The sequence below is a fragment of the Pelodiscus sinensis genome, chromosome 16 (genome assembly GCF_052426305.1).
Source record: "Pelodiscus sinensis isolate ZL-2025 chromosome 16, ASM5242630v1, whole genome shotgun sequence".
Classification (NCBI taxonomy): Eukaryota; Metazoa; Chordata; order Testudines; family Trionychidae; genus Pelodiscus; species Pelodiscus sinensis.
In genome coordinates, this window is record NC_143067.1 from 40,262,412 (window position 1) to 40,286,361 (window position 23,950).

At 50.8% G+C, this 23,950-nt stretch overlaps 1 protein-coding gene across 6 annotated transcripts in view; it reads right to left on the minus strand.

The window, feature by feature from the left end:
- The window catches only part of NRG2 (neuregulin 2), a 198,824-nt gene that overhangs the window by 81,843 nt on the left and 93,031 nt on the right, over positions 1 to 23,950 (minus strand). For 4 of the 6 annotated variants that reach the window (XR_016346986.1, XM_075900097.2, XM_089769556.1 and 1 more), the window contains 3 exons: positions 17,824 to 17,995; positions 6,089 to 6,207; positions 1,628 to 1,693 (listed from right to left, as the gene is read on the minus strand). Coding sequence is in view for 4 of the 6 variants with exons in the window: in XM_075900097.2 (XP_075756212.1) it covers positions 1,628 to 1,693; positions 6,089 to 6,207; positions 17,824 to 17,995 (357 nt within the window). In the remaining 2 variants the exon portion in view is untranslated. The remainder of the gene's footprint in view (positions 1 to 1,627; positions 1,694 to 6,088; positions 6,208 to 17,823; positions 17,996 to 23,950) is intronic. The other 2 variants (XR_016346987.1, XM_089769557.1) reach the window with 1 other exon arrangement.

Genomic DNA, 23,950 nt, shown 5'->3' on the forward strand with positions numbered 1-23,950 from the left:
CTGGAAGACTTCTGTGTAGCCGGGAGTCCGTATATCCTGGACTGAGAACTCCCGCCTTAGATAGGACTCCCAATAGAATTGCTGGGCCTTGAGCAAGGTGGGCGGACTTTGGGCGGGAGGGGCGGAGCCAGCCCTTCAGCACTGCCCTGTCCTGGGGCTCTGGCGGTGATTTAAAGGGCCCCAGGCTCAGGCCAGGCATGTGATAGTGGCAGTGACAGCAAGAAGACCCTTTTCAGTCATCGGGCTCTGGGGCGGTTTCCCTTTTGGCCCCACCCCATCGGCGACCCCGGCTTTAGACTCTACATTTTCAGGGCAGGGATGTTATTGTTTCCTTGCGTGCACACATATCACATGGTATTGATAATGACAACAAATACATGAGCCTGGCTGAACTAGCCCGCAGTATGGGCTGCAGGATCAGGCCCTTCAATTTCACGTAAGGACCCAGCCCTACATAACATCTCCCTGAGCGAAGTGGTTGTGCTGCCACATGTGGTCACACAGTGCCCTAGTGAACAGCAAGGGCCATCAGTCGCTCCTTAGAAACGTACAGCCGGCATCCCCTTGGTTTGTAACCCCCGTGGATTCGTTTTACCGTAACGTTTAGCTATAAAAATGAAGTGCCGTCATGGGTGAGAAATCACATGCTGAAAAGACTGTGGGGGATACAAGGGGATTTAAGGGCTAACACGAAGCTCTGATCCTGCAGACTTAAGTATGAGCACGACCTTCTCACGTCAGAAAGATTTTGGACCCACTCTTGACATCTTCCCCCTAGCGCTCTGTACTGTTAATCGCAGGACTCACTCGACAGAAGTGGAAATGTACCAAGGAACTCAACATCGTTTGGTCTACAGATCCAGCTGAGAGTCAATTGTTATGGGATGTCCAGGGTATTGTCTGTGTTAGGTTAGTCACGTGTCTTTGAAAAGAGAGGGGGACCCATTTATAGAAACAGCATTATACACCTGAACAAACTGCGGGATAATACATATATCTGTCAGACATTGGGCTTTTATATAGTTCCTGCCTGGTGGCTAGTATAGTTCTATTTTTAATGGTCTATATTCCTTTTGGGGAGAAATCTAATAAAAATGAATGACAAAAACATTTCTGCCCAATGAAATATTTCAGTAAATCTACTCTTACTTTCGAGAAATGTCTGATAAAAATGCAGCAATAGAGTGCAACTCTATTTTCCTGCTATTATCCATCCTGTGCATGTATACATTAAGCAGGGACTTTTTTCTTGGTTTTCCTATGTTCCTGCTTCACCTTGGGAGTAGGGGAAACTTTAAACTGAAAAACAGAAAAGAAAGTTATATATCTGACCTATATAAATAAAATATATTCACTGAAAGAGTTTGCATCTCTTAAAATGTGGCTAAGGACATTAAAAGCTCCCTGATCCTCAAGTTAGGATACCATCTCTCTCTGCAGCTTAGATGTCAGAAACAAACATTTCTTTTGAAGGATCTACTTAGTGGTCAAATCCTTGCTCGGAAATGGAGCAGAAGCAGAGATTAAGTATATGCCAGACTATAATAAAGTATTAAAGTGGAATGTGTTGAAGAAGCAAAGTAAAGAAAGAGAGAAAAATTGGGTGAGGGGGAAAAATGATACTTACGCTCTTCTTCCATTACAACTAATTTAGTTTCTGAGGCAGGTAAGACTTGTGGTGCATTCGTTGTTCCTGGGGAAATTAAGGTAGAAAGCAATGAATATCCATTGGCAGCTGAAGATCATGGTGGAATAGCTATTTTGGGAAGGTGTGTTGGAACAGGTGGGGAGGGTCTTGCTGGTACAGAACACACAAGGAGGTGTTTAAATGTGTTTGCTGTGATTGGCCTATTTAGCATTCTCATTTGAATAATCACACAAAGGAGTCCCGTTAAGGAGTGCACTTCTTTGTTGAGCCACCTGATAGAAGGCGCTTCACTCAGCTAGCATCCCTGTGTTTACAATGCGGAGGAGTTCAGGAAGTGGAGATACAGGCCTGACTCTGGCATGGGGAGGAGACAGTGGAATGATGTTTCTTTCCCTGACAGGATGGTATCCAAAGGTAGAACCACAGGAAGCCACCGAGACAAGCGGTGAGTGAGTTTAAGGAAAGGTAGGGTCATTTTATTACTGTACGCAACATTGGCGGCAGTGCGAGATAAAGGAAGGCAATAGATGGTCAACATGTATGCTTACGGGCTCAGACTGATCAGTTTGCAGAAGACAGGAAGGAATTTCTCAGCTTCACTATGGCTAACTGCTAGTTTTTTAACCTTCCTCTGCTGCACAGGAGAGATTGAAATGTTGCCCAGCTGATTAGCAGAGCACCCACAACTTGTGGGGTTTTTTTTGCGGGTGGTGCACATTCACATATGCCTCAGTGCACATCACAAAAGTTATTCTGCACGTGGGTGGAAAAAAATCCACACATGGATGCAAAAGATTAGAGGGAACATTGGCCACCGCCCAAGGAGTTATACCAGTCTAGATAGGCTAGCGACTTGCCTTGCAATGGAAATTGTCTGTGGATAAGAAATACTGGAAAATGCTAGACACTGACTGAGAGGCCTCGCCAATGGGCGTTCTCTCTACCCAGGGCCCAGCCTCGTCTCTCCCTCACAATCTGCAAACGAGAAAAGGAGAAATCAGCAGGGCGCGAGACCTCGGCGATACTGCTGGGAAATCACCGCAGGCGGGGAGACCTGGGAGCCCCCCCCCATCGCCCAGAGGTGAAGAGAGAGAACAGCAGAAAAGGGCCTTCGTGGGCGTCTCACATCCGTTAAGGAAGTAAAAAAACAAAACCTCTCTATTTTCTGGTGTGAATGTTTTTTTCTTACACTTCCCAGCACAGTGGTGCCCAGCAGGACTGAAAGCGGGGAGGGTCAAGCACTGCGGCCCCCAGGGTGCAAAGCGAGGAGGGGAGGAGGACAGAAAAACAGCAGGGAATAGTACCCCGCCTTGGGACTAGGACCCCGCACGACCTGCCGCCACAACAGCAGGAGCAGGATAAACATTCCCACAAACCAGGTGGGAGCAGCTGGGAGCGGGTGGGGCGGGGCGGGAGCAGGACTGGAAAGCGAGTCCAGCTCAGGGCTCCTGTAGAGGGCACAGATATATTTGCTTGCCCAAGCACTGCAGGATCAGGGGAGGGAAAGCTCTTACGTCGGTTTGTTTCCCCCAGTGAGGTTACATTTGCTCGGGCCACACTGAAATATACGTTGGCAATTTCTATTAACAATGCCCCTTAATAATGTAGAGAACAAAGAGGACATGGCTAACTATGTTACTTGTCACCAGAGGCACTGAGACCACTGACAAGGGAGAGCGAAGTCCGCTTAACAAAGGGGCCGCTGGCTTTTAGCTCACGCAGTAGGGGCACGTGGCATCAGCCCCGCAGGTTCCAGGTTCAGTTCCACCTGCTGATAACCAGGGTCCATCGGCTTTATATACTGACGTGTTTAACTGGTTGTTAAGTATCAGTGCAACATGAGACTGCAGCTATTGTTAGTTCCATTGAACAAAGGCAGGTTGCAGAGAGAGAGAGAGAGAGAGTGTGTGTGTGTGTGTGTGTGTGTGTTCGTTCGGAGGGCAGGGAGTCGCAGGAGGGCAGAGAACGAGGGAGAGGTGAGAATGACACTGTAACAACACCGGAAGAGAGCCAGAGCAAAGGTGGATAGGTCTGCGGCTAGGGAATACAGTGACACTGTTTTCTCCCGGAAGTTGTTTTTAATTTTTTTCTGCACACGCTTCGCATATGCTGCAAACGCCTGGCTGTAATATCTACCACTAGTACCTCCAGTAGCTACTCTGTCAAACTCGCTAGGACTGAATGTAGTGTGGTGGTATCAATACCAACCCAAAGTCAGAACGAGATTAAAGTTAACAAGTAAATCCTTGAGCCCCAGGGTCTCTTTCATTACAGCTTCAGCTGGGAGGGTCGGCAGCAGGCACCAGCTCTCTGAATCTCAGGGCACGGTGCCAATCCAGGACATTTCAACGGAGCTAAACTCATCATTTAATTAAAAATACAAAACCAAACAAACCCCACAGCGGTGTCACAATGTACATGGCACAATGGAGCTGCCAAACGCCCAGGGTCTGGGTCAGACAGAACATTTATCGTATCATTTAACGTGGCATTCGGCTTATCGCCATACAAAGGTGTCGCCTGTTGGACTGATTTTCCTTGCCGGAGGCCTGGGTTCGGCAGCGCTTGTTCTCCTAGAGTGGCGTTTGATTCCTATTTCGTCCTTTTCTCTTCTTTGCTTTACTCAGGTGACGTCCATTGTATGGAGTTAAGACTCCAAGGCCTAAAAAGATCAGGCGGGGAACCTGTGTCCAGTTTCCTTTGACTGCCTGTGTCGTCCAGCCTGCACTGCTCTGGCATGCATATGTTGCGTCCTATTGCGCTGCGTTTGTGTTCCTTGCTTTCCTTCCTGTTTTCTCCATGTTCTTGGTGGAGTGAGAAAGAGATTCAAGCGGCAGGCTGATGCAGAAAGAGGCAGGCACGAGCCCCAAGCAACTTACGATGGAATTGGCAGATAAGACAGGGGGGTTCGCTGCCGCCTCAGAGAGGACCCGGCGCCAAGGGAAACGTGCTGCCGCCGAAAGGCACCACACGCTCCTTGAGGAGGGAGGTTTGCAGCAGCGCGGATTGGCAGGTGACAGAGCAGAGGTGCAGGTGGCATGGGAGAGGGGAGGTTTGAATTTAGTGCAGAAGCAGAGGGAGCCAGGGAAGGACTTTGGAGAAGAGACTGGCGAGGTCAGCGCCGTGCCGGACTGCGGCTGCATGCAGCAACCATCCCTTCTCTTTACCTCGCGCAAGCCGTCAACAGGAGAGCCCCAGGCTTGTGCTCAGCATCGGCTACTCTGCACTGAGGCTTGGCACTGGCAGGCCCAAGAGTGAAGGTGCTACTGCTAATGCAGCCAGCGGCCACACGCCTAAGGTACGCCTCCCCTGCTTGCTGGGCTCGTAGCGGACATGTCGGAGTAAAGTACAGCTAGATAACGGCTCAGAGCACCGAGAGCCAGGGCTGGGAGCTGCAAACAAACTTTATGGGACCGTGGGAAACTTGGCCACCCCCATGACAAGCGGCCATCCCATTAATTAGAATCATGCTGGACCACTGAGGTTGCTGGACCAGAGTGCCGGACTGGAGAGGTTCGACCTGTCCTGCCAGTGACTTACCAGTCTCAGATGCATGAAATATGAAAGGGCTACATCTTCAAAACCCAGCTGCTTAAGCGGAGGCCACCAAGTATATGCTGTGTCTGATTTGCAGGCACGATCACCTGCTGCCCATGCAATGCCTAGGCTTGAGAATGCTGTTCTAACTGTTTAAAGGGGTTGTGTTGTCCAGTTAGCGAACTCTGGGTTCTTTTCCTAAACTGGAAGAGGCAGCAGAGCCTCTTCCACACAATGCTTAACACACAGCCAGCATGTAGCATCCGGAGGCCTGTACAGACACAGACGTGCACCTTTTATTTTTACAGATGGGACAGCTCAGCCATGCAGGGAGACAGTGATGACGTGAGGTGACCAATGGAGGCCCAAGCCTACGAGCACCGGCGAGGCAATGCTGAGAGCTGAAGATACAGCTGGGAGCAATGCAGCTTATTGTGATGTGCAGTAGGAAGTGGATCATGTGACGTGCCCAACTCCAGTAACACTGAAACAGGCTCCACCCACTAGCCCACATGACCCTCCGAGAGAGGGAGCACACTTCACTGGATGCCCATCTGTTGGCATTTCGCTCCAACAAGCCCCACCTGCCCCAGCCATCGTCTTCTTCTGCTCAACTCTGCTTCTCAGCGTGTAAACCCTCCACTGCCCCCGCCTCCCGTTGTTCTTTCGAATCGTATTTTGTTTCCAGCCGGTGTAAAGTGTCGCTCACCCGCTCCGCCAGCAGTGGGGAGTGACCATAAACACTTATGCTAAGGCTGCGTTTTCCTTTGTCTCCCACGATGGCTTCCCAGGAGTGCATGGAAGCCCCAGCCCACACACACGACAGATCCTGTGCAGAGCACGCCGCCCCCGTGTAAGAAAGGCAACAGCCGTCTCCCGACAGCCTCTGGCTTCTCAACTTACCACTTCTCACAGCAAGGCTGCCTTTGGCCGTGTCTTTCCCTAGCACGTTCTCTGCTTCACAGCTGTACTCCCCGGCGTCTTCCAGCTTCACCTTATTGAACTGCAGCCTGGAAATTTTTCTGTCGAAAAACAAAATAGATTTTTTTTTTACTTTCCCATGAACGCTGTTTATGAGGTTAAAAACACAGCGCCCTCTCCCCCCACCTGTGCCTCGCTGGCACGGTCACGTGGTGCGGATGGCAGGCTGTCTGAGCTCAGGCACGACTGCGGGGTGAGTCTGATCGGCGTGGGGAAATTGCAAGCACTCCAGGAAAGCGCTCGGGCGTAACGCAGGGAGTGATGCTCTGCCCCGAGCGAGCAGGGAGCCGAGGCCGGAGAGCGGCACTCGCGGACGCGGGGGCAGGGTCTGTCTCCCGACGAAGCCAGCAGCCTGGGAGCTGAGCGTTATGCTCCAGCCCTGTAACTAAAGGGTTGATTATCTCCCCGTGGATGTGGAATGACACCTAGACAATCTGAGTTATCTGGGGTGGGCGGAACCCAGGTCCAGCAACTGGCTACTGGCGCGTGGTGAGTATTCCCACGCCTCCGCAGAGCCGCCGGACCCAGCCACTGGCGGGAGACATGAACTCGAGCACCGTGTTTTACACGTTTCCTTGCAAGCCAGCACCACCGAGTCTGAACTCCTCAAGGATCACGTACAGATGGGACCCCCCCTGGTCCAGCACCCTTGGGGCCTGACCCGTCCTGGATGCGGCATTTTGCCAGACCAGGGGAGGTCATAACTGGCCCCACTGCTACCAGCCCCCCAGCCCTGGACTGGACACTGACCTTCTGGTTCCTGCCCCCCCCCCCGCGCCAGGTGCCAGCCATGATGCCCTGCCGGTATCCCCCCTGCCCCTCCCAGCTCCCAGCCTTGCTGGGCAGCCCAGCTGGGTCGCGCCCGGGCGCCAGACCTCTACCGAGGCTCTCTGGTCCTGGAACATTCATGGCCCTTCAGAACCAGAGATGTTGCCGGACCAGAGAGTCCCAGTTTACAGAGGTTCAACCTGTACCATGAAGGTAGTGGTGTGTACTATGCTCTGATTGGACACAAGCGAAGCTGGAGGCGGGGCTTGAATGCAGGGCTTTCACACTCCAGCCCTCTGCTACTGGAGCTAGCAGGGCGGCCGGTTTTAGCCTCCCTTCAGCCAGCAGCTAGAGGTAGTGTCCCAGCCTCGGTACTGCTAACACACAGGGTCCGAAGGCCACGTGGGTCCCAGGGTTCCAAGCGGCTAGAAACACCTGGAGCAAACACACTGGACCAGGCTGCAACTAACGTTACCATCTGCGCTTAATTAGCAAGAGAACAGGTATTCGGGAGAGCAGCTCGGCAGCCCCTAGGGAGAAGTGTGCTGGCGCCCGAACGCAGAGGAAAATGACCCTGAATGTCCCAACAGATAACGCACAAGACGGGGTAGCTGCTGGTGTCTGCTACAGACCATCAATGACACCAGGGAACAGGATAATTGGCTCCTCCTATAATACGAATGGGAAAAGAGTGGGGACATCATAGGGGACTTCCATGCATCACTCCAATTGAACGGTCTCTTGCTGACCATGCTGGGAATTTCTAAATGTTATAGATGACAATTTCCTAGCTCGGAAAGTTCTGCATCCTACACATGAGAATTCTATACTAGACCTTGACAGAAAAAAGGAAGCTGATTGTAGAACTAAAAAGTAATGGTAGCTTAGTAATAAGTAATTATAATTTGATTACATTTAGCGTGTGTAAACAGAATTAGGTCCAGTCCAGAATTAGATATTTGGTGCTTTTAAAGGGGCCAATTTCATAATGCTGAAAACAATTATGAGCCCAGTCTGCTAGGAGAAAGAATTTAATCAGACACATGTGAATGATGAACAGGAATTGTTTTAGAACACTTTGCTAGATGCCCTAAAAGCCCCAATCGAAGAAGAATTTAGAAGAAAAATGAAGGCAACTGCATGTATGTATAAATGATTGCATAACTAAATAAAAGGAAAGGAAAAGTTTATAGTAATGAATATAAATCAGAAACTAGCAATTGCAGAAAATTGATAAAGGAAGCAAAGGGACACAAGGAGAAATCTATGGCCAGCAGAGGTAAAAGGACAAAAGAATGGAGTTTTGTGAGTACATTAGGAACAAAAAGAATCTCATCAATAGTACTGATAGAATTATCAATAATAAAGCAGAAAAGCAGATGTGTTCAATAAATATGTCTGTTCTACATTCGGGGAGGAAGGAACAGACGATAACATCAAAGAACATCCTAACACTCTTTCCATTCCACTAATATCTCAGAAGGATGCTAAACAACATATGCTAAAGAGAGACATTTTTTAAGTCCATAGGCTCAGATAATTTGCATCCAAGAGTCTTTAAATTGCTGGCTGAGGAGCTCACTGGACTGGTAATGTTGATTTTCAGTAAGATTTTGAGCAGCGAGGATGTTCCAGAAATCTGGAAAAAAGCTTGTTTGCCAATATTTTAAAAAGGATAAATGAGATGACCTAGATAATTATAAGCCTCTCAATCTGATATCAGTCCTAGGCAAGATAATGGAGCAGCTGGTATAGGTCTTGATTAATAAAGAATTAAAGGGGGGTAATATAATTAACACAAGTCAACATGGGTTTATGGAAAACAGATCCTGTGCAATTAACCTGATATCTTTTTTTGAAGAGATTACAAAGTGTGGCTGACACAGCACAACAGAGTTGGCATAACATACTTTCACGTAGTACTGCACATTAGTTTGATTAAAAAAACCGGAATGGTATAAAATTAACCTGGTGCCAATTAAATAGATTAAACATTGGGCAAACTGATAAGTCTCAAAATGTTACTGTAAATAGGAAATCATCTTTAACTGGGGTGTTTCCAGGGAGGTGCCAAAGGAATTAGTTCTTGGCTTACTTAACATTTCCCCTAGGGAAGGGTTTATTGAGGTTGATTGGTTTGTGCGTTTTTAAAACAATCGTACAATTAGGATGGGAAATGTAAGTCAAACAACGGGGTTTTGAGTTTAGTTCTGAAAGCAGAGAGGCTAGTGCTGACACTGATCGCTCAGGGATCTGAGTTCCAAAGGTTACAAGACTCTGATCTTTCATCCTGTTGAGATTTTTCTACTATCTTGACAATTTTTCATAGAACCCTAGAACTGAAAGGGACCTCGAGAGGTCATTGAGTCCAGTCCCAGCCCTCACGGCAGCACCTACACAAGCTAGACCATCCCTGCCAGGTGTCTGTCCAACCTGCTCTTCAGTATCTCCAGTGATGAAGATCCCACAACCTCCCTAAGAAATGTATTCGATAATAAACACTGGAATAAATTGCCTAGGGGGGTTGTGGAAACTCCATCCCTGGAGATATGTAAGAGCAGGTTGGACAGACCCCTGGCAGGGATGCTCTAGATGGTTCTTGGTCCTGCTGGGAGGTCCCTTCCAGTTCTAAGATTCCAGCGTTTAACCCCCGACAGGTAGGAAGCTTTTCCTAATGTCCAACCTAAACCTCCCTTGCTGCAATTTAAACCCATTGCTTCTTGTCCTGTCCTCAGAGGCCAAGGAGAATAATTTTCTCCCTCCTCCTTATAACACCCTTTTAGATACCTGAAAGCTGCTCTCATGTCCCCCCTCAGCTTCTCCTTTCCAAACCAAACAAGCCCAATTCTTTCAGTCTTCCCTCCTCGCTCATTTCGCATTCCCTGCTGAGATCCATTCAGGAGTGTTACCCGCCAGGCAAACCATCGCATTTTTCTTGAGGAAGGCAGCACCCTGGCTCCCATGTTCTCTTCATTCAGCTAAAGGGCCAGGATCGTGTTCTAATTCATCCTTGGTGCAACTCCATTATTCTACACCGTTGGGTTTGTTAACCCTCCGTACCGATGATACTGTGGCCTTTGTATGCTGCTTAGAATATTATGGTTGGGTTGCTCTGAATCATTTCGGCTCAGAGTCCAGGGGAGCCGAGTCTCCACCCACTGCTCCAGATGGGCCAGGGGAGTAGGTTTGGGGGGGCTTGCAAGCCTCCATGCTGTAGCCCAACTCCCCTGCTGGGAGCACTGGTCAGCGGAGCAGAAGAAGCCCCTGCCACACTCCCTGAAGCACCAGGTATGTGGATGGGGCAAGCCCCTGCCCTGACCCCTATTGCTAGCAGGGGACAAGGAGAAGTGAAATGGGGGGTGTGTGTGCAGGCACAGATTTTCGTGGGGGTCTCATCTTATGGAGGCCCTGGCCCAAACATCTATCCCTTCTCTTTCTCATAACACAAGAACTAGGGGTCGCCAAATGAAATGAATAGGCAGCAGGTTTAAAACAAACAAGACGTTCTTCTTCATTCAGCGCACAGTCAACCTGTGGAACTCCTCGCCAGAGGATGTTGGAAGACCAGAACTTTAACAGGGTTCAAAAAAGAACTTGATAAATTCATGGAGGGTAGGTCCATCAATGGCTTCAGAAGGAAGTATAAAGGATTGTGTGGAGAACATGGCCACGGGAAAGCACCTGGTTCAGAAATGAGTCACAACCCTGACGTTTCTCCCAACTTGACCCAACCTATTTCTTCACCTGACATTTTGTTCACTTTTTATAGAATACAATTTTGAAAGCCAGACACACCTGGAGGGTAGAAAAACAATGCACAGCTGCATGGCTCCGGGCAGTTTTGTATTCCAGTGCACAATGTCGAGATTAGGCAATAAAAACAGGCAGCAAACAGGAAACATAAAATGGCCGAAAATGAACAAAAGCGGGAAATGAGGTGTGAAAGTGGTTAGACAAGCAGCATCCTCGCCCGGGGGAGGAGGGTTGGGGTCCCTCTATCCTGTCCCCCCTTACCTGCCAGGCCTTCTCCTGCCACTAGCGCCCTTCTGGGGCTCCGGGAGCCACCTCCGACACTCCCTCAGCTCACCCGCCTACTCTCCCCTGGCTCCGACTCAGGGCCAGGACCCCTGCGGGGGAGGCTGCAGCCATGGGCAGTACCGGTGCCAACTCTCCCAGACCAAACGCCATTTACTGTAGTGACATCATGTCCGTCTGCGCCAGGCGAGCTGGCAACCAGGAGCAGGCCAGGAGGGAGCCGAGCCAGAGGAGAAGCAGGCGGCCGTGCAGCCGGCCGGAGAGAAGGGCACTTTTCAGGGGAAAACATCACTTCTCTCTAGCTGCCCCCTGCTCCACCCTCCAGCCTGGGAGGGGGCTGAGCTGGGGGGACAAGTCGGGGGATGGAGCTAGGGGCAGCTAGACCAGAACTGAGCCGGGAGGGGGATGGGGCAGCCGGGGCCCAGAGGTAGCACACCGCTGCACTGGGCATTATGAAATGTGGTGCCTCACGTCGCTACATGTTTTGCCTAGCGGGCGGGACCGCCCTGCCCTGCCTCACTTCCAAGGAAGCAGGGTTAAGACCCTCCTCAGATGACGCTGCGCTGTCTGGCTATGCAGCTGTCGCCACCAGCAGCCTTTCACTGCCCGGCTCGGGGCTCCTGACGTGTCCAGAGCTGGCGAGGCCGGCGGCACAGGAAGGAATGGAAATTACACATCCCCCTGCCCTGCAGAATCTAGCTGAAGGACCTGGACTCCCTTCGGGGCCGAGCATCCTTGTCAATCATCAATCAGAGCATGAAGCCACGTGGGGAACCCCACAGCGCCCCCGTGCTGCCCCCAAGGCACAGCCTGGGTGCTCCCGAGCAAGATGGACTCCGTCCCGAGGCAGGTCCAGCTTCCAGCAGCCCAGGTGGGAACCTGGAAACGTGGGGGCGGGGGCTTCAAGTCCGTTTAAAGAAAAGACTCGAGTTTTATTTGACTGTGTTTAACAGGAACAGACAATCCGGGCAGACAAAGAGGGGCAGCTGCCCAGGGGCTGGTGATTCAGAAGGGCGCAGGGCCGCTGGCTGCTGCATCACTGCGGTAGTGGTGGTGCCTGGAGCCTGGCCCCTTTAAATTGCCCCCAGAGCCCTGGGCGGCCCCTAGGCATTCCTGGGGAGGCCGGGGTGCCGCGTGGCACACTCCAGGAAGCAGTGAGAATGGGGGGCATGCCCACTAGCTCTGGCCCCGCCCCTTTTTCCTGAGGCCCCGCCCCACCCCTTTCAAGAGCATGGAGCAGTCCTCCCCCCACCTTGCCCAGGTGCCGGGCGAGGCTGTAACCCGAGACCCAGGGCCATGGCACGGAGGGGCCTGCAGTAGGGTTACCAGGTGCCCGGTACTGACCCGGACAGTCCGGTATTTTCGCCTTCTGTCCGGTAAAAAAATTCAGAAAATACCAGACACCTAAAATGTCCGATACTTTCTGATTTTTTCCCGGCCAGGAGGAGAAAATCCCAGGTGGTCACCGGGTTCCGCAGGGGAGCTGTCCGGCCCGGAGCAGGGAGGCAAGGTGACGGACAGCCGCCGGCAGCCTGTTAGGGCCACAAAGCCTCAAAACCATTTCTTAAAGGGGCCGTGCTGCTTTTTATTTTCTTAGCTTAACAACTCTCGGGGGGTTGTTGTTTTTTTTTGCTCAACAACTTTGGTCGCCCCCTTTTTTTTTCCCCTCAACGGAATTTTTTCCCTGGTGTTTTTGGGGGGGGGGGGAGAAGGGGTTGGTATTTTTGGTTAAAAACCATGTGGCAACCCTAGCCTGCAGGAGTTCGCCCTGAGCAGGGAGCAGTTTGATTCGCATAACGCACTAGAGACCCTCCCAATCTCTCGAGCTAGGGAACACCGGGCCTTCACCAGCTCCTATGTGTGGAGTGTGATACACAGCCAGAATACAACCCCCAAGGCAGGGCCAGGGACCCGCAGCCCAGCTCCACGGTTTGAGCCGGGGTGGGGACCCGGAACTGGAGCCAAGAGGTGGAGCCGGCATCGGGGGCAAGCCCAGAACAGGACTGAAGCGAGGCAGGAGAAAGAGCAACCCCATGCTGAGCACCCCATGAGCTGCTGCCCTCAGCCAGCCAGGTGTCCTACCATACCCCAGCTGACCCCATTCCTCCGCCCAACAAGCCCCACCTGCTTGGTTAGGGTTACTAGGTGTCCGGTACTGGTACAGTCTGGATGCATTCACACAGCTGAGAGACCCCAGTGCACCAGGGTTAGACAGTGCAGCGCAGACACCCCAAGGGGGAAATTACAGAGGTGTTTACATTTCGGCAGGCTCGTCCAATGGTCAGCCTCGTCCGAACGGAGCATCCAGAGCACGTCACGCGCACGACGGGCAAGCCTCGCCGTCTCAGTCAGACATTTCGTGCCACAGCAAAGAGCTCGCCTCAAGCCTGGGACAGAAAAGCAACCTGAACCAGCAGGCCGCCCAGCGTGAGAGCCCGGGAAGAGCCATGTGCATCGCTCTCTGGTTTGAGCTCGTGACAACGAAGAGCTTAGAAATGCCAGCGACAGTTCCTGCTCCTAGACAAACGGGAGCCCCCGCACACCTGTCCCGGCCAGGGCTGGACCGCGTGGCCAGGCACCACAAGCAGAGTAACTCAATCGTCATTGTATTTCCCAGGGTGTTGGAAAAGATCTACCAGACTCGGAGCAGCCTGGGCGGTGGAAGGTCTGCTCTGGCGATCTGAATACAGCTTAGCTCACTCCGCTCTTTCCAGTCCCATCAGTGGCTTGGTATTTCAATGTAGCAGGTGATGCGACGCCAGCCAATACTCTCTTGCACCCAAGAGGCAGGTTTTCTTCCAGTGCACAGCAGGCTGGCCCAAGCCTGTTCCTAATTAGCAGGGGAACATGCAGTTCAGTAAGGAGGGATGGGGAATTTCCCCCTCCTTCCTGTGAACTCGTTGAAGACAACACCCCTGCCCTCTGGCGCTGGAAGGTGGTGCTTGTAGCTAACAACGCGGACAGATAATTGATGAGAAATCTGAGCTTTTGACTTACAGGTAATTGCTAGTCTGCTTGGTGCCGTACGCTCGGTTTCATGGCATGTGGCTCCCATTTGGGGGACATGAAGAAGTCTCCATCCCCTCCCTCTTTACCAGCCCTTAGCGCGTCCATTGCACTTTTCACCTCTTGATCTCACAGCACCTTAGTGCAAGGCGTGCACCCCCATTTGAGAAGTGGAGAAACGGTGCGACAGGGAGGTGCCATCAAGGTCTCCTGACTCCCGTTCTTGGGCTGCACCGAGAATCAACTGTTTCAAGAGGATCGCAAAGAACTGGAGACGGGGCTGTGACCGAACAATCCCTCGGAGATGTGCGGGATTCCTAAAAACCAAAAAGCCCAACTCTGTGCAATGCCCGGATGCCCTTGGCCTGGCTCGAACAGTGCACGGAATAGCGTTCCGCTGACTGTGAACGGGCCCCTTGGATTAGAACCGGAAACGCACGCTGTGGGAGCATGATACAGCCCTCGCTGCTTTCTGCAAGAAGAGAGGCTTTCCTTGTTCTCCTGGCTAAGATCTTCTCTCCCCGTCACCCCCCAAAGGGAAACGGATCTGAACCCTCTGCCCCAGGAGGTCCCACCTGGCCAGGAGGCCGACATGCCCACAGGGGTTCGGCTATTTTGCCATGGTGGCATAGCAGTCATGGAGGTGGGCACTTACTTAGCTGGAATGTGGAGCCAGATACGGGCACAACGGGGCTGCCTGTGAAAGAAGGCATTGGGTCCAGGCGATCTCTTCCTGTCCTATGTCCATGTTTGGCTCAGAGACATTCCCAAGGCCACCTTGGTTGGGTTCCCCCGGAGCACAGAGCAGGGATCTCCTGCTGCTTTCAGGGAACCCTTCAGCAGGGATGGCCTTCAGTTCCTCCTGGCTTCTCTCCCGGGGCCCCCTGCTCTCCCCTAGGGCCTGGTTTGGAACACTCGTAGTTGTGATGGGCGAGGTATCTGCAGACAAACACGCAGCTCCCGGATCCTTCACCTGGGTTTTGAATGGGGATGCCTGCTCTCCGCCAAGTGCAGAGGGGAACATCCCGTATCGCTGCCGAACCCCTGCCTGCCTGCACCCGACAGCTAAGCGAGCCAGCAGCCACCTAGCGCTGTGTGTGCGACAGAGGAGGGAAAGTGGAATCTTACTCATCCGGGCAGGGGCAGGCATGTTTCCAGTAGTCCCTGCCTCTGCCTTGGGAACCAGCCCTGGGAAGGGAGAGTCAGAAACGCCAGGGGTGCACTTACGCTGCTCTCACTGGAAGCGGGGCTGGGGGCCAAAGGCGGAGTTGCCCTGGGATGGAGGTCTGTCGGGGGGCAGGTTGGGATGGGTCAGGAGACCTCAGGATCTGGACACGGCCGGACTCTGGCACTGGGCCGGGTGAGGATTGGGGCCTTTGATTCTGTCAGAAGGAAGTGCTGGTCTCGCCCGTCGCTGGCTGCAGGCCAAGCTGGTGCCTTGGAAAGGGGTAAATGCCGCTTTGTGGTTTGACAGGAGCATCTCGAGAGATGAGGGTTGGCTCTGTCTCACGCTGTCACTTCAGTTACGGGAGTCACTAGCCACACGTCCCCGTGGTCCCCAGGCATGCTCCGGGCAAGTGGGAAGCCATCTGCTTCCAGCCTGCCAGCCTCACTCTGTGTCAGAGGGCGCCAAACAGGAAGCAGAGGGCTTCTGGGACCAAGGAGAGAGGCAGGAACATGGTCCAGCCGGTGGGAGGAGAAGGTCGCTGGTTGAGGGAGGAGAAAGGGTGGAAGGGTGGCCCACAGGTTACGGAGCTAGTCTGATAAACAGGACTCTAAGACAGTCTTCCCCGGAGAGCTGGGAAGAGTCCCTTAACTTGCTGAGCCTCAATTCTCCCATCTGTTCAATGGGTGTAACAGCACTGCCCTGCCTCATGGGCCGTTGAGGGTAAATGAATAAAAGATTGTGAGGCGCTCGGGTACCGTGGTAACAAAGCCCTGTAGCTACTCCACAGGGAGAGAGAAACACACATGCAGTTCCATACACTTTGGGCCTACCAAGGATGTTCACAGATAATTTCTATATAACATCCTAGATGCCCGTGAATATTAGTCTGTGCACTATTGCCTTCAGACTGTGTGGATACACAATTACAGAGGGGGCTGGCCTCAGAGCCACGGTTAGATTGTACTGATACTTCCATTCAACCACAGAACAATCAGCATGAAGAGGAGTAAGATTGTTCTAACGGCAGGCAGTTAACATTGGAAGGGGCTAAAATGGCTCAACGTGTTGTATTTGATTGTAATCACTTCTAATCTTAACATGTACATTCGACACACACCGTAACTGGATAGGGAAGCTGAAAATTAACGTTCAGACTTCCAAGTGACCAACCAGCTCTATATTTAGAGTCTCTTGCTTTGTCAGCTGTCTCAGGTTGTACCAAGCTAGGGATGGATGGGTTGGAAGGTACGTGACACATCAAATGTCAACACTAAATGACTAATTGTGAAATTATGGTGACTCAGCGCCTGCGGGGCTTGTTGGTCGGCTGCCACATTCCCAAGCCTTGCAGGAGAGAACCCTTCTCGACTCCTGCTATCGCTTGCCACCTCTTTGCAGTTACTTCCTGTTTATCAGTCGGTTGTTCTGTCACGCCAAAGGGTTATCCATGGAGAAAGTGTCATGGAAAATATTTAACATCCAGTACTTCCAGGACATTGAATAAATGGCTCCATTCTATTCACCCCAATAAATGATGCAAGGGGATACTGTGTCTGGTGTCATGGGACCCCAGAAATGTTATCATGAATGCATTAACCACAACCAGCTTCTGCAGAGATTTTAATTAGTACATCTAAAAGTGCTTTACAAAGGATGTCAGTGTAATTATCCTCATTTTACACTTGGGGAAACTGAGGCACAGTGCGGTGAAGACTTGCCCAAGGCATAGTCCGTCTCATGCCAGAAGCAATGGGTGAGTGGCTGGTAAAGGTCATTATGCTGAAGAAATGACATATTCATCTTCCGATGGTGTTGGTTCTCACCAAATATAGAATGGCTTCATTACAATCAGTGTGTCTTGTTTTGTAGCCTGTTACACAGGCCCCAAGGCTGCCTTGCAGTGCTCCCTCTAGTTTTTTCCATCCATGTGTGGAATAAATTTTGTTATGCGCACTGAGGCCAGTGTGGCTGTGTACCACTAGTAGAAACACACGCTGCCAGTGGTGAGCGCTCTGCTAATCAGCTGGGCAGCGTTTGAATCTCTCTTGGGTGGCCGCCCAAGCGCTTAGCTTACAGGGAAGACTGCTGCTCTGGGAGGATTCTCCTACGCAAACAATGCCAAGCAAGGCGTGTAAAATGACTCTGCCCCAGCAACTGTCTGTGTGGTTTTCTGGACATTCTCCTTGGTCCCTCTGCCACCCCAGGCCTTCTCCTGAGCCAAGAGGAAGTGCAAAAGTGCACCACAGTTTAAGTGCAGCGCAGGAAGTGAAGAGGAGCAGTGCACCCAATTGAAATTGCAAGTCACGCTTAGGACATCGGTGATGGAATTTGCCCAGGACACTGCAGTTAACGATGCTACCCTTGCAAAAAACTTGCCACTTTAATGAAACTGGCCTGTTTCAGTCTTCCAGCAGCACGTTGCCCTCCAACACCACCTTAGAGCACCCCTTAATAGTAACTCTGAAAACACACGTAGGAGTTTTTTGGTGAGCTCCCCTCCAAACACCAACCTAGACTAGCCTACGTAGCTTGTGAAATCTGACAGCCTCCCTGCAGAAGGAGGTCTGAGTACAGGGAAAACAGATACAGCTGCAAGACTGCTGGCAGGAGGCAAGCCAATGAATTTGGACCAGACCCATGTTAACTATTACAATGCAAAGCAATCACCTTGCATACTTACTTGCCGTTCCCGTATTTTATTCGGATGTCCTTGCTCTTCTTCAGTTCTTTGCCATCTTTATACCACTTGTAAGAGGGCTGGGGATTCCCCGCAGTAGCCTCACACTTCAGCGAAATCTTTTCCCCCACGTGAACGTTTGGGCTCTTCAGTTTCTTCAGTTTCGGAGGAACCGCTGGGAAGAGAGAAATCAGACCAGTGTGAAAACCTGCTTCTGTAAGGGGCACAGTGCAAGACAGGGTTAACTTCCCCAGCTGATGCTTACTGATAACCAGTTAACCAGCAGCCTCGCCAGGTGTCAGTTAGCCAGCGGCCTAGCCGGGTGTTGATTAGCCAGCGGCCTCGCCAGTGGTTAACTGGTTAAATGTAATGTTTAACTGGTTACCTGACTAAACAGGATTTACATCCCTAGTGCAAGGTAAGTTATACAGTCAAGTTTCCCTCTGTACAATCTGGAGATGGACTCATAGCAGCAGAAGAGCTAAGAGCATTAGCTCTTCTGCTGCTAACAGGGGAAGGTTGAAACAAGCGCTGGTACAGGTGGTCAACACTACAGCCACACAGGGCTCCTACAATGAAAGCCCCACCTGTGCAAACAGCTAAGGGAGGAGGCCTTGGGCCACAGCTGGAGGTACAGAATCACAGAATCATAGCACTTGACGGTACCTCGAGAGGTCCTTGAGTCCAGTCCCCTGCCCTCACGGCAGGACCAAGCACCAGCTAGACATCACGGCAAAAGAGCTTTCCAGTGAGGGGAGGAAACTATAAAAGAGGGAGAGTGACATCGTCACTTGACCTCACTCCCCTCCCACCTCCACACCTGGAGCAGTCTGGAGAACAAAGCCTGGGAAGGAAGGTGCTCCCAGGCCAGGAGAGAGTCTGCGCCTGCACACCGAGGATTTGTGACTTCTTCTACCATCCGTCAGGGGTCAGATGTCGCTTGATTCAAATCCTGTTTAGTTTGTAGAACTTAGACTGGGGGGTTATTTTCTGCTTCTTAAGTAACCAACTCTGAGCTCTGTGCCTGCTACTTAGAATCACTTAAACTCTGCACTTCTGTGGTTAATAAACTTGTTTTATATTCTGCTTCAAACAGAGCTGAGTGGGCGAGATCTTTACAAACCCCTAGGAAGTGGAACACCCAGACAGGTCGACTTCTAGTCTGAGACCGGCCTCTGAGCGTTACCTTTATTAGACGCTTCAGAGAAGGGAAATAAACTTATTAACTATGCACTCAGAAAATTGGATAAGGTTAACACTTAACAACGCACCACCCATTCTCTCTGGAAATGTCCTTTTTTAAACTTTGCCTTTTAAAAGAAAGTCTTTGCTTTTTAAAAGAAAGTGTGTTTTTAATTGTCTTTAAATCCTGCAGCAGTGAATTCCACTTGTTAATTGTATGTCATAGATAAAGTATTTCCACGATGTAATATATATTTGTTGCCTTTTCATTTCACTGTGCAGTCTGTCCTTGTGATATGGGACAGCAATTGGAGGCAGAAAATCAGCTGGACTTCATTATACCAGTCATCATTTTACAAACCTCTTGTTATATTTCCTCTCATTTGTCTTGCCAAGATAAATAATCCTTGACTCTTGGGGATTTTTAAATACTCTCTTTACTGACGATTTTTATATCCAAAAGAAAAGAGGCCAAGTAATAACACTAGCCAAGACATATGCTCAATGTACTGAAAAGTCTATAGATTCTCCTGGAAGGCACAGTTTTAAATCTTGCCTACATGCCTGGGGAAGGAAGTTTTGTGTTTTTTTATGCAGGCCTACACCAAACAGCTGACTCAAGCGTGATCAAACTTTAAAAACCCTTCAGCTCTGGATGGAGACGGGACACTCCAGCCCCGGAGAATTAGCTGGAGAAAGCAGCGGGCGGCCGCTGTCTCTGGAGATTGGAGGCAGCCCCCGGGCGAAGGCTGCAGAGAAGCGAATGGGACAGGGAGCAGACCAAATCCCCAGCTGGTATAAACCGGTGCAGTCAGTGCAGGTAGCTAGTGTAAATCGGTTTGAGGCTCTGGCCCAGTGTGTCCAGCAACACAAGAAAACACGTGCCGGAGGAAAGGAAGGGAAAGGGAGCAGGCGGGGAAAGGTCCATCTACACTATAGCCTCCTTTCAGCAGTGCACAGAGCACATCCGCCACACGCCCCCAGTATGGGCATAAATAGCAGTGTGGACAGCGCAGCACTGCTGAGGCACGGAGAGACACGCCACAGCCCTGGGGATACGGACCCTATGCAGTTCTGTGCCTGCCCATGTCTACCCGGCTGCTTTTAGCAACACCAGCTCCTGCTACAGGAGTGTCTCCCGTCCAGGAAAGCTCCGGCTGCAAGGAAAGACCCTGGCAGCTCCCTGCTGAGGAAGCCTGGTGTGGACACAGCCTGCTTTTCCCTGCGGCACATGGCTCCCCACAGACGCCCTCTGGGCCACGCTGCCGCAAGGAGCCAGGCAGGGTAGCTGCAGCCAAAGAAACAAGTGCAGGGGGAGAGTGTGAGAACCATGCCACTGGGAGGGGGGATACAGGGAGAGCCGTCCTTCCCCATATGCAGAATAAGCATAGGCATGAAGACCCAGGGGTGCCCTATAGGCACCGCTGGGTCTTCCTGTCCATCCACCTGCCTCTTTCTATCCCTGTTCTGTGGCTCTACGGGGAGGAGCTAGTTAACTTAAAAGTGAAGGAACCTGCCCGAGCGACCAGCAGAACATCCAGCCTGTGCCCGCGCCATTCAAATGGTAATGAAGCTATTTCACGAGGCTCTTGCCCGCGCCGGTGCGTTTCTGCCTTGACTGCGTCAGGCCGCGGGATCGGCGCGTAAAACTCAATTTCCAATACGGCCTCCATGCCTGGCCAAAGATGATAAAATCCCTTCTCTAAAAAAATCATTATCCCCCGCCCTTCTGGGTGGCCATCAGGCATAGGGGCACGGCCTAGGGCTCCCCAAATCCTAGGGACTGCCCCCAGTGGCAGGGCATTGGTAAGTGCTCTGTGCTTCTTCCTTAAAGAGATTAAGTGCGGGGAATGTTTCCTGGTCCCTATAACTGCGTGGGAGCATTCACGGTAGTGGAGTTGGAAAATCATGCGCGGCAAAGGAGGTCTAAGGATATGTCTACACTGCCAGGTTATTCCAGGATACCGGAAGTATCCCGAAATAGCTACCCCGCATCCAAGGAATGCGTCCGCTAAAATAATTTTCGACATAACAGACATGCTATTTTGGCATCGCTGTAAACATCGTTCCACGAGGAATAAGGGATGTCTCGAAATAGGTCAATCTCATTTGTAAGCGTAGGCCAAGCCCTAGATTTGTAAGCTCTACGGAGCAAGGGCAGTATCTTGGCTTGGGAGGCACCAAGATTTTGGGGGTTTTCACATTACCAACACGTGTGAAAACAGAGCCGAGGCCCTATCCAAGGGACGTTATCAATGCCTGTATTATTGTGACATGCAATTTGTAATTGTGGCTTGTGTGCTTAGGCCCTGTGATGGTGTTGCTTTTGTGGGGGTGTGGACAGAGTTGGCCAAGGGTTTATTGTGGGGGTGGGTTCTTGGGTGAGTGTGTCTGAAGTGTGACGTGTGGCTGCTGGAAAGAATTTGCTTTAGGTTAGAGGGTTGACTGTAGGTGAGAACTGGCCTGTCTCCCAAGGCCTGTGAGAGCGAGGGATGGTTTTCCAGGACAGACTGTCTGTGATGCGCGGGAGGGGCTGTAGGTGATGACTAGTGCTGATCTGTTGTTTTCCTTGTTGGGCCTGACTTGAAGACGCAGATTCCTGGGTACTCATCTGGCTCTGTCAGTCTGTTCCTCACTTCCCCAGGTGGGTATGTAAGTTTTCAGAATGCCTGGTCGAGATCCGGTAGGTGTTGGTCTCTGTCTATGGGAGCAAATCCGGTTGTATCTTAAGCCTGGCTGTAAACAATGGACCATGTGATGTGTCCTGGAGGGCAGGTAGATGCATGTGGGTAAGAATAATGATCAGTAGGTTTCCAGTATAGGGTGGTGGCAATGGGGTCGCCTTTTAGTCATTTGAACAACCAGAACTCACATCCCATCTGCCCCCAGAGAGGATACACACAACCCCAGCCCACAACAGTACCTAAACTTTGCATTTACTACAATGGACCCTAGAGATACTTAAACTTCATTCAGTTGGGTTTTTCCAAGGATAGTGCAGAAAATTTGCCAGATCTGTAAGAGGCCAATATGGCTCCATCACGAGTCCTTTTATGACCTGAAAATAATAATAAAAAAATCCTACAAAAAGGGAAAATACGGACAAATTGCTACGGCGGAGTACAACAGAACACCACAAGTGTGGAGCGACAAACTCTGAAGGACTCAGGCACAAAATCAGTTACACCTTCCAATGCACATAAAAAGGGAATAAGAAGAGGTTCTAGAAAGAAATTAGGAGCAAAAGGCAGAGGAAGGAAAGTGAAGCTCCTCCATTTAGCGGGGAAGGCAGGCTAATAATGGGCAGTATCAAGAACGCTGAGGTGTTTAATGCCTATTTTACTTCAATAACACAATTAATATTAACAACCAGGGGAAGGAGAAAACCAAACTAGGAAAGAGGATGTTAAAGAATCTTTCGCTACGTATTCAAGTTTGCAGGGACCGATGAAATTCATCCTAGGGTACTTAAGGAACTAGCTGAAACAATCTCTGAACCATTAGCAATTCTCTTGGAGAATTTACAGCGGATGAGTGCAATCCCGAAGAACCGGGGAAGAGCAAACATACTTATCATTTTAAAAAGAGGGAAATAAGGACTTGGGGATTTATAGACCAATCAGCCTACCTTCTATAGCTGGAAAGATAATGGAACAAATTATTAAGCAGCCAATTTGTAAGTATCTAGAGGATAATAGTATTGTAAGTAATAGCCAGGATGGATTTGTAAAGAATAAATTATGCCAAAGCAACGTAATAGCCTTCTTTGATAGGATTACTAGCCTAGTGGAGAGAGGAGAAACTGCTGCCGTGATTTTTTGACACAGTTACACATGACATTTTCATAAGCAAACTAGAGGGGTGTGGTCTGTGTGCAGTTACTATAAAAGAGGATGCAAAACTGTGGACAGATCGTACTCAAAGAGTATTTACCAATGGTTTGCTGTCAGGCAAGGAGGGCACATGCAGAGGGATCCTATGGGGGATCACCTCGATCCAGTACTATTCAGTATTGTAAGTAAGGACTTGGATACTGGATTAGACAGAACTCTTAGGGTATGTCTACACTACCATCCTAGTTCGGACTAGGGAGGCTAATGTAGGCATTTGAACCTGCAAATGAAGCCCAGGATTTAAATATCCCGGGCTTCATTTGAATGTTTCCGGGCGCCGCTTTTTAAATGCCCAGTTGTTCGAACTACCTGCCCGCGGCTACACGCGGCAGGGGCTAGGTAGTTCAAACTAAAGCTCCTAATTCGAACTACCATTACTCCTCCTGCAATGAGTCCAAACTAGGGTGGCTCGTGTAGACATACCCTTATAGATGTTGCAGGTGACCCCAAGCTGGGAGGGGTTGCAAGCACTTTGGAGGGCAGGATTAGAATTCAAACTCATCTTTACAAATTGGAGAATTGGTCTGAAATCAGCCAGACGAAATGGAATAAGGACAGATCCCAAGAACCACGCTGGGGAAGGAAAAGTGCATAACTCAAAAGTGGGGAAGAGCTGGGGAGGCAGTCGGCGTATCTGGGGATTATAGGGGAGCACAAATAGAAAAGGAGTCAGCCTGACGGAGCTGCAAAAAGGACGCTCTTCCTGGGGTGTATTAACAGGCAGGTGATAGGCAAGACACGGGAGGAGACTGTCCCGCTCTACTTGGCGCTGGTGAAGCCTCGCCTGGGGTCCAAAATGGAGAGAGTGCAGAGCAGAGTGAGAAGAACGGGGGAAGGGTTAGAAGGCCTGACCTACGAGGCACGGGTAGCCTTGAGACAAGGCGGCCCAGGGGAAACCCAATAACAGTCCTCAAATACATGAAGAGCTGTTAGAAAGGGGCCGAGGATCTACCGTTCTTCAAGCCCATTGAAAGTACAAGGACAAGAAGTAACGGACACAGCCACAGGGGAAACATCTCACTCTACAGCTTGCTAGGCTCTGGAACGGGCACCGA